We start from the raw sequence: 10,080 nt of genomic DNA, 5'->3' as shown, positions 1-10,080 counted from the left end.
TTTTCAAAATATAAACATTACCATATCCTCCAACTCAAAAGGTGTCTCAAATTTAGGTTGAGTGCCTTTGAAAGATTAGAAAGAAGTAAATTGTTAGAAACAAAGGAAGGAACCTTAATGAAATATGAGGGAGGTAAACTCAGGGTTAGGTGTGTGCCTGAGAGGGTTTACTTTATTTCTCTAGACTCTGTTTCCTCATCACATGTAAATGACTAGACTATCATTCTGAAGTAAGATGATCAGAATATGGACTTTGATTTTTTAGGTATACAAACCAACCGGCTGGAAGCACCTTTTGTTTTTTTTTCCATTTTTAACTATTCCGCTGATTCATTTCATTTGTTTTGAGTTATACATAAATGTTGGTGGTCTTTGTTATATGTTTCTTTCAGGAAATTTAATGGTCTCTTGGGAATTTGGCCTTCTAGAGTAACTCCATGGAGAAGATAAACAATGTAACTGATTTTGTTTTCTGGGGTCTTTCTCAGAACCTCAAGGTTGAGAAAGTGTGTTTTGTGGTGTTTTCTTTCTTCTACTCTGTCATTCTTCTGGGAAACCTGCTCATCATGCTCACAGTTTATGTGGGCAACCTTTTCAAGTCCCCAATGTATTTCTTTCTCAACTACCTGTCTTTTGTGGACATTTGTTACTCTTCAGTCACAGCTCCTAAGATGATTGTTGACTTACTGGCCAAGACCAAAACAATCTCCTATGTGGGGTGCATGTTGCAGCTCTTTGTGGCACACTTCTTGGGTTGCACTGAGATCTTCATCCTCACGGTAATGGCCTATGATCGTTACGTGGCTATCTGTAAACCCCTACACTATGTGACCATCATGGACCGGGAGAGATGCAATAAAATGTTGCTGGGGACCTGGCTAGGTGGGTTCTTGCACTCCATCGTCCAAGTGGCTCTAGTAGTCCAACTACCCTTCTGTGGGCCCAATGAGATCGATCACTACTTCTGTGATATTCACCCTCTGCTGAAACTTGCCTGCACAGACACATACGTCGTTGGTGTTGCTGTGATAGCCAACAGTGGTATCATCACTCTGGTGAGCTTTGTTATCTTGCTCTTCTCCTACATCCTCATCCTGGTGTCCCTGAGAAAGCAGTCAGCAGAAGGCAGGCGCAAAGCTCTCTCCACCTGCGGCTCCCACATTGCTGTGGTCATCATCTTTTTTGGTCCCTGTACATTCATGTATATGCGTCCCGAAACTACCTTTTCAGAGGATAAGATGGTGGCTTTGTTTTATACCATCATCACCCCTATGTTAAACCCCCTGATTTATACACTGAGAAATGCAGAAGTAAAAAATGCAATGAAGAAACTGTGGGGCAGGTGGGTTTTCTGGGGAGCAAAAGGTAAATAGTTGGAAGTAACAGTACAAGGTGGATGATCTTCAATGGTCTCATCTGCACAGGGAAGACAATAATAACCTCACAGGGATTTTTTTGGAGGAGCAACTAAGAGAATAAAATGTTCTATTCAAGTAAGGTATTTTTAAATCACTATTTTATTTGTTTGAAAAGTCCATAAGCGTGGTTTTCTAAAATATCTAGGAAAAAGAAATCTTATTAAACTCAGAAGCTCAGCATGATCATACTCAGCACCAAGATTTTCTCCTTCCCATTTCCCCCTGTTTGCCAATGTCTTTAAAGAATTGAGAGTCCTCTGTGAAGTAAGGCTGTTTTCTAGTATTTAAAACTGTGATTGTTACATATTGCACACTCAAAGGTATATGCTGAATGAAGGAAAGGTTGCATGGAAACTGACAGATCTGAGGTGTTCTGACACAAATCCTCTAAAACGGTGAAAACTAAGTTTCCTGAGGTTGGGATGGGGGAGGGGGTATGTGCAGAATGCCAGCGAGATAAAGAACAGACTTGGAAAACAAAAGATCTGTCTGTCCTTGTCCTCTGGTTTGGAGAAAAAGCTTTTTTCTTTCTCTAGCTCACTTTCTTCATGCAAACAATAAGTAAACTGGAAAAAATTACCTCTAAGATCCCCAGTTTAACTGTAACATCCCATGTATGTGCTTCTGCTAATTGACTCTCATCTCTACTTGTACTCTGTAGCCAGAGATCCTGTCCCTATTAATGTAAGGTGACTCACAGGAAACCCTCAAGAAACTGAATGAAAACAAAATATTTGTAATGAATACATGATTGTGCCTCAATCAAGAGGGTCAACATGATTTGCTGAAATGCATGGTTGGGAAACCATATTCCCTCCACTGTTTGAGCCAAGCAGCTTTACTGAAGACCGTGAGCCATTTATCACTGCTTCCTTGACCAGCATGACCTGATTTTCAGCTGTGGAGTCCAGAGACATTTGTTCTGGACAAATAAACATATCTTTCTTATGCGAACTGACACTTCCTGGAGCTATATTCCTCCTTCACTTCACCCAACCTGAGATCACATCACAGATTATCTCTCTGCCATTGTTTCATTGTCTTTTCCACAAATCTTATTATTCAAGTTGCTGCCCATACCTGGGTCTGTGTTTATTGTTGTGGAGTGTGTGTGTGTGTTTGTATGCAAGTGTGTGTGTGTGTGCAGGTGCATGCATGCGCACGTGTGTGTGTGTGTGTGTTTTGCACTCACACATTAGGTTGAGGACTGTTATGTAGCACTTTAAGAAATGATCTCTAATGATGAGGCATTCACAGAATTAAGAAAAGAAAGATCAAAATGAAGCAAGATACCTGGATTCAAAGTCACAATTAGGAGTCCCTTACCCTGGGCCACACAAACCCATGCTTATTGTCCCTGCTTGGACATACGCTGGATCTACATGAACCTCCATTTGCTCAATTTTAAAGTGGTCCATAGGTTGGTACTTATGAAACTTCTCTGATCATTGAAATCATCTTGAGAGGTTTCTGAATAGATGAAAACATCTATTCCAAGAATTTCTGATCCAGTAGGCTAGTGTTAGAGGGGCTCCACACTAACAAGCTTCTCTGATAATTTTTATCCAGGCAATGGTGCATTCAAGACCTTAGACTTGGAAATACTGGAGCCTGTTGATATTCTTAGAGCACAAGGGGTTTATGGATCAATAAAACTCCAAGAACCTTACTTTCAGATATATATTTCTATGTTTCTGCTAAAACACAAAGAGACCTTAACTTGAAGTGAATGTATAAAATTCTGGAATGAATAAATGCTATCCATTTGATGTGTCCTCCACAATGCTCTTCCCTTTATGTCTCTGCACTAAAGACTTGACTATGAAGGGACTTTAGGGATATTGACGGTCTGAAGTCCCTAGGAAGGTAAAAGCTGACAGATTCAGTACTCTCAAAGATCAACAAAAAATCTATACATGTATGTGTAACTGGGTCACCATGGTGTACAGTAGAAAATTGACAGAACACTGTAAACCAGCCTTAGCAAAAAAATAAAATAAAAATCATTATATACAAAAAAAGATCAACAAACAGAACATATGAAATGGTTTTCAAGTTTCTACCACTGAGTTTATAAATGTACTCCAGTTCAAAAAAGATCCTCAGGGTCAATCCCAATCAGAAGAGCTCAGAGAGTCTTCTTGGTACCTTGGAAAGAGATGGCCAAGAATCATGGTAATTCAACAGTCTCCAGTTTCTGTGGGGGTGAGTCTCGTCAAAAACATCATTTTATTTTATAGACGTAGGATCTATACATTGGCTGCCAGTTGTATAGCTTTATAACCTCACTGTTAAAAGAAGGCAGATATGAGTTTGATTATAGCTTTCACCGATGAAAATAAATGGTAACCCTTTTCATTTTCTAAGTGGATAACCTAGTTTATGTTACAGTAGAAACAATAAAAAATATATTTCTGTGCATTGTCTAACCTGTGGTTATGCTCCTGCCCCTGGAATAGCAAAAAAAAATTAAAATGTGTACTACTAATTGAGTAGGTAAAGACAACTTTCATGTTCCTCTTCATGTTACTCTCCCTTTTCTCTTTTGAACATATCCAAGAGATTGAAACATATATCTCATGTCAGAGCCTCCAGAATTTTCACTACTTTTTTTAAAATAGTACCTGAGTGGGAAGCCCTCATCTTGACAGTATTCTGATGTGTCCAGTCCTTACCTGGTGACCTGCTTTGTTTTGTGTTTTGAGGTGTAATATAACTTCATCGCTTACTTCAGATCTTTGAAATAGTTCTTCTTCTGCACTTGCAGTGTAAAAAGATCCGCAAGGTAAGTGCACCACAGTGTAGAGAGATGCAACAGTGTACATATTCTTTGCACTCCATAAAAGTCAATGATACAGTCCAACATCACATGTACAGGTATAAAATTTCATTTTCCTCAGGCTTACCTAGCACTTCATTTTATTTAAAAAAAAAATGGAAAACAACATGAAGTGTATCTGAGCCTACTCTGCAGTTTGGAATTTAGCCTAGTCAAGCCTGACCTTGGTCAGCTGAACCCCAGTTGATCCAAAGACACATGAGCAAGAATTTTCAATGTCTAATGTGTAAGTGGTGAGTTTAGGACTGGCTGATACATGACATCATTGAGCTGATTTATCTAAGAATAGCATGATCAAACTGTAGGAGTGGGAGGCACATTCTTTTTTTTCTTTTTTTCTGTTTTTACCTTTTAGGGCCTCACCTGAGGCATACAGAGGTTATCAGGGTAGGAGAAATTGATTGGAGCTGGTCTACACCACAGCCATAGCAACACAGGATCTGAGCCACCTCTCTGACCTACACTACAGCTCATGGCAACGCCAGATCTTTAACCCACTGAGCAAGGTCAGGGTCGAACCCATATCCTCATGGATACTGGTTGGGTTCATTACCACCGAGCCACAACAGGAGCTCCTGGGAGGCATGTTTTTGAATTGGTAAAACCTCCAGTGTTTTTAGTGAAAGTGCTTTGAAAGGAGCAGTGTAAAAGGGCCAAGTAGGACAGAATGGGCATGAGGGACAGTAATAATAAAAATAATAAAAAATAAATTCAATGATAAGATACATAATAAAATAATAAATAATAAAAATAAACAATAATAAAAAGCAAATTCTAAAAACCTATGTAGGCAGCCAGCCTCCCTCCCTCCCTGTTTCATCCATGGATAACACATAGGAAGAGAAGGGCATAGTACTAACCACACTTGGGTAGATTCCTTTTCACCCCTCCTTTGTTGATAAATTACAAGAACAGAGTCAACACAAGAGAAGTATGAGCCATATTCAAATAGACTTCTTTAAGATTTCTTTGGTTCTTAGAAGCAACCAAAACAGTGAAGTTGTCACAGTGAGAAAATGCAATCCATCACTGGAAAAAGTGGCCTACATAAGCATCAGGAACAGGCTTATGAAAAATAAACACTGGAATTCGACAGCTGCACATGCAGCTCTGACGGTTCTGTCCCCCTTCGCCTTCCTGATTCAGATCAGCCTCCCAGGAGGTAGTCACCACCAGACCTATGTCGAAACAAAACCCTGACTTGCTTTGCTGTTGTCTTGCTCAGCTCCTTTTCAATGTACTTCGTTATTTGTCTGCCTCCTCTCATGTTTTAAGTCTCCTAAATTTTCAGGCAGTACACATGTCAGCGTCTTGTTGGAAGAGAAACTATATTGCTGAAATCTTCATCAATCCCTAGCTAATTTCTGCGTGTGTGCACCTCACCTTACAATGTGGATTCCTGTTGAACAAGGCACAATAATTCTTTAAAGATACACAATTTCTTAGTGGGGACTGGTGGGGCACCAGATGATGAGAGGTCTGGGTCTCTCATATTTGAAAACTTGGTGAACCCACCCTCCAGGACTCAGAGGACCCTGGGTGACATCAGAAGTCTCTTTCAATTCATAAACTGGAAGATTCTTGTCCCAGTGTACCAAGACCTTAAGGTATCAAAATTGATCTTAGCTTATGCCCCAGTTTACACCTGCTTCTTAGTCTAATCTTTCTCCCTCCTCTGAGGACCTGTGTGAGTGGAAATGAGACAAATTTTCAGAGCTTGAATAATGGAAGAAAACATAAAAATATACTATTAGCATGAGGAACAGAGAGGGTTAACCAAATGCATCCCAGGAGCATTCATCCCATCAGCCATGTGCTTCCTGAAGGTCATAGTCTTTCACAGAGTGGGAGATGTTCACTTTGCATATTTACAAAGAGTATCACTTGGCACACCATGAAGACTGTTAACATGAGGGGATAAGGCCCCACTTGGTGGCCTGGCCATCAGGCTGCCCAGCCACACTATGCCAGTGTCTGTTTCTCAATGTCTTTGGCCTTTATTTCTAATATGAATCCAGTAGAACTTCCACATGAAGCAGACCTCTCTGCCACTAGTGTGTGTGTGTGGGGGGGCCTCTGGCCTCCTGCATGATGACCGGGGCAGGGGGAGTGACTTTTCAAGTTGCGGCTGAACTCTTTCGTCAGGGATTGTTGAAGTGAGCAGAGCACTGACCACTTCAGGCTATCTTCCAGAAGTGGCCTATGGTCTACCTCCCTCGACCCAGCTCTGTCTCCCATCTGTGGAACCAATCCTCTCCATCAGCAGGGCTATTCTGTTTGGAGTTATAATCACATCCCCTTCTCAAAGATTTTTACTTCTTTCCAGAAGTAAAAATATACGAGGAGGGAGCTGCCTCTCCTTCCTCGGCTTGAGTGCCAAGTCAAGATATTCCCATGATGCCAAGTCTTGCTTCTGCATCAGAGATACCCAGAGGACCATCATGGAGCTCAGAAATGACCTCCAGCACTCCTGACACTGAGGCAGCTAATTGAATCTGTGTAGTTATTTTCTAAAGGAGAAGCTTATGGCCTGTCCATCACCTCCCCCCGGGCTATGGTGCTGGCTTCTTTGGGTGGAGACAAGGGAGCTAGCTCCTTCTGGGCTCCTGAGAGACCCTGAAACCTTGGACTGTCATTCCTATAGAATGGCGGCTCTTCACTGGGGTAATTTACCCCCAGGGGGCATGTGGCAAATATCTAGAGAAACTCGATGTCATGACTGAGAGGGTACAGGATCTGGGAGGTCAAGTCCAGGAATTCTGTTCCAATCCTACAATGCACAAACTCCTCCTATGCTCCTACACCACCTCCACACCAGCTTTCCCCCAAACATGCATGACCAAAATTCCTCTGGCTCCAGAGGCTGAGAAACTCTAGTCTAGAACCAGTTGTCCCCTGCATGACTTACGGGGGAAGAACAAGAAGGAAAGACAGAAATTAGGGGCAAGCAGGTTCTGGCTCAATTTTCAGAAGACATTTCTAACACTAAAACTTCAAAACCATGTCCTGGGCAACCTCAGGATGTGGTGAGCTCCCTGTCAATGGAGGCATTCAAGGTGCAGCTATGTTGGGAAGGGACTATGGTGGGAAGATTCCTGGAGTGGGAATTAGGAGACTCAGCTCTGCCATAACTTGAGGGCTCTGGCAAGTCTCCATAATATTATTTTTTCCTCACAAACTAAAGACATTGATCCAAAAAAAAAAAGTTGATAAATAACTTAACAAAATTACATGTCTAAGACTGAAAAAATAGTTCATTATCCAATTTAAAACTTCTGATTACCACTGATAAGTCACTAAGAATTAATTACCACAACGTCCATAAATATGGTATGAGTAGTATGTTTATATTGCATTAAGAAGCACAATGTGTTACTGAGAGAATTAAAGTATAAAACACTTGTGAAATGTTTCACATTGCTTTTTTTTTTTTTTTTTTTGTCTTTTGTTGTTGTTGTTGCTATTTCTTGGGCCGCTCCCGCGGCATATGGAGGTTCCCAGGCTAGGGGTTGAATCTGAGCTGTAGCCACCAGCCTACGCCAGAGCCACAGCATCGCGGGATCCGAGCCGCGTCTGCAACCTACACCACAGCTCACAGCAACGCAGGATCGTTAAGCCACTGAGCAAGGGCAGAGACCGAACCCGCAACCTCATGGTTCCTAGTCGGATTCGTTAACCACTGCGCCACGACGGGAACTCCCTGACATTGCTTTTTTTAAATTATTGCAGTGGAAGCCTTAGAAATATGGAGGTGTTTAGGACAGCTCTGTGAGAGGGGTCTCAGTTAAGATGGCCACACCTGCTAAATCTTGCAGTCTTCGTAATTTGCCCTGACAAAAGTGCTATAATGCCCACTATCTCAGTGATTGCTAAAGACAGAATGCTCCAGAATGTTAGTCATAAGTTTCAGAGTGTCAGATCTACTCCTCCGGTACAGTCTCAAAAAAGTAAAGTGACAAGAGTTCCCATTGTGTCTCAGCAGGTTAAGAACCTGACGAGTATCCACGAGGATTCGGGTTCGATCCCTGGACTTGCTCACTGGGTTAAGGATCTGGCATTGCTGCAAGCTGCGGAGTAGGTCAAAGATACATCTCCAATTCAATCCCTAGCCTGGGACCTTCCATATGCCACATGCGCGGCCCTAAAAAGATTAAAAAAAAAAGAAAAAAGAAAAAAGAAAAAAACAAGGAAAGTGAAGTGGCAGAGGGGCCCTCTCTCTTCAAGGCTTGCAACTTTTGCTGGCAGCGCAGAACCTCCCTGTACCCGCTGCATGTGTTCACGTTAATGGTTCTGCCGACAGAACAGATCCGGCAAAGGGCACACCCCCCAGAGGCTCCGCTTCCCTCTGGAGAGGTTGTCTCGGCACCACACTTTCCTCATGGCATTCTGCATGTCTGTGTTTCTCAGTGTGTAGATGAGAGGGTTGAACATGGGGGCGATCATGGTGTAAAACAGGGCAAAAATCTTGTCGTTACCGACAGAATCAGCCGTGGGGACATAGGTGAAGATGAGGGGCAAGAAGAACAAGAACACGACGGTGACGTGGGAGCCACAGGTGGAGAGGGCTTTGCGGCGGCCCTCGGAGGAGCGGGTCCGCAGCGTGGACAGGATGATGACGTAAGAAATGACCAAGGCCACAAAGGTCAAAATGGACAGCGCCCCTGTGGTGGTAATGATTGCGATCACCCACAGGCTAGTGTCGGCGCAGGCCAGCTTCAGCAAGGGGAACACATCACAGAAATAGTGGTCTATCTGATTGGGGCCACAGAAGGGAAGTCCGAGGACAATCAGCACTTGCAGGATGGAATGGATAAATGCTCCGAGAGCAGAAGCCACCAGGAGGACATAGCACACCTGGCTGCTCATGATGACCATGTAGTGAAGAGGTCGGCAGATGGCTGCGTAGCGGTCATAGGCCATGGCCACCAAGATGAAGATCTCAGTGGCCCCAAAGAAGTGGGCAGAAAACATCTGGGCCATGCAGCCGTTGTAGGAGATGATCTTCTGCTGGGCCGATAAGTCAGTGATGAGTTTGGGGGCCACGGTGGAGGTAAAGCAGACGTCCATGAAGGACAAGTAGCTGAGGAAAAAGTACATGGGCTGTTCACTGAGGCGGCTTCCCCGGATGGTGAGAAGAATGAGCAGATTTCCTGAGAGGATTGCAATGTAGCAAAGTGAGAACAGCACCAAGCAGGCAACCTCCGCCTTCTCATCACTAAAAAGACCCAGGAGGATGAATTCTGTGATGTTTTCATGTCCCATGGCTTCTGAGCATTTAATCGTTTAGAAGAGGAAGTTAATATGCCTGAAACATGCAACTTTTTGAAATTATTTAAAACCCACTTCTTCAATAAATATACATTGTCTATTATAAGACAATCATTATCCTGGTGCTAAGGGTGCACCAAGGTACAAAATACACACAATCTCTACCCACAAGTAAACTTCATTAGAGCCGACATATGGTGACAAGAATAGTGCAGATAAGCAACTCATTGATATGATGATAAATTTCAAAGCCTCACACTTCCTATGAACAGCAAGATAAATATTTAAAGATGGGACACTCTTTTTGGGGTCAATTTTGAGATGCACTTTCAGTATTAAACTCTGAGAGTGATTTTTGAATCTCTGTTATGTATGAAAGAGCACTGGTGATGTCTGTTCTTTAAGGACAAGATGGTCCTTATAATTCTTAGTCCTTCCCAATGGCTATATAAGTGCTAGGTACTGAAAGTTCAGTAATGTCACTAAACTTCCATGAGGTATAATTTTGAATATCTGGGTGACTATATTAGAAAGTGCCTTAAGAAATTTTTCATG

At 42.5% G+C, this 10,080-nt stretch overlaps 2 protein-coding genes across 2 annotated transcripts; one reads left to right on the top strand and one right to left on the bottom strand.

Annotated features, from left to right (window-relative positions):
* The first annotated feature begins 422 nt into the window (after window positions 1-422).
* Window positions 423-1,373, top strand: LOC125124056 (olfactory receptor 4S2-like). Its single transcript, XM_047774235.1, has one exon. It carries the CDS (start codon window positions 438-440, stop codon window positions 1,371-1,373), a length of 936 nt encoding a protein of 311 aa, XP_047630191.1. The 5' UTR covers window positions 423-437.
* A 2,322-nt stretch (window positions 1,374-3,695) lies between these two features.
* LOC125124477 (olfactory receptor 4P4-like) lies at window positions 3,696-9,519 on the bottom strand. Its single transcript, XM_047774587.1, has 2 exons — window positions 8,615-9,519; window positions 3,696-3,759 (listed from the first exon to the last, which is right to left on the bottom strand). Exons 1-2 carry the CDS (start codon window positions 9,517-9,519, stop codon window positions 3,696-3,698), a joined length of 969 nt encoding a protein of 322 aa, XP_047630543.1.
* Between the last annotated feature and the right edge of the window lie 561 nt (window positions 9,520-10,080).

The sequence above is a fragment of the Phacochoerus africanus genome, chromosome 4 (assembly GCF_016906955.1).
Source record: "Phacochoerus africanus isolate WHEZ1 chromosome 4, ROS_Pafr_v1, whole genome shotgun sequence".
Classification (NCBI taxonomy): Eukaryota; Metazoa; Chordata; class Mammalia; order Artiodactyla; family Suidae; genus Phacochoerus; species Phacochoerus africanus.
Note: the sequence above shows the minus strand (reverse complement) of the source record. Positions and strands in the feature narration are given on the sequence as shown.

Coding starts and splice junctions, on each gene's coding strand:
- LOC125124056 (XM_047774235.1), top strand. CDS start 438: ATGGAGAAGATAAACAATGTAACTGATTTTGTTTTCTGGGGTCTTTCT.
- LOC125124477 (XM_047774587.1), bottom strand. CDS start 9,519: ATGGGACATGAAAACATCACAGAATTCATCCTCCTGGGTCTTTTTAGT. Junction 3,760..8,614: donor AGGAAAGTGTGGTGCCGAGA/CAACCTCTCCAG, acceptor AGGGTTACCATT/TATTTTCATCGGTGAAAGCT.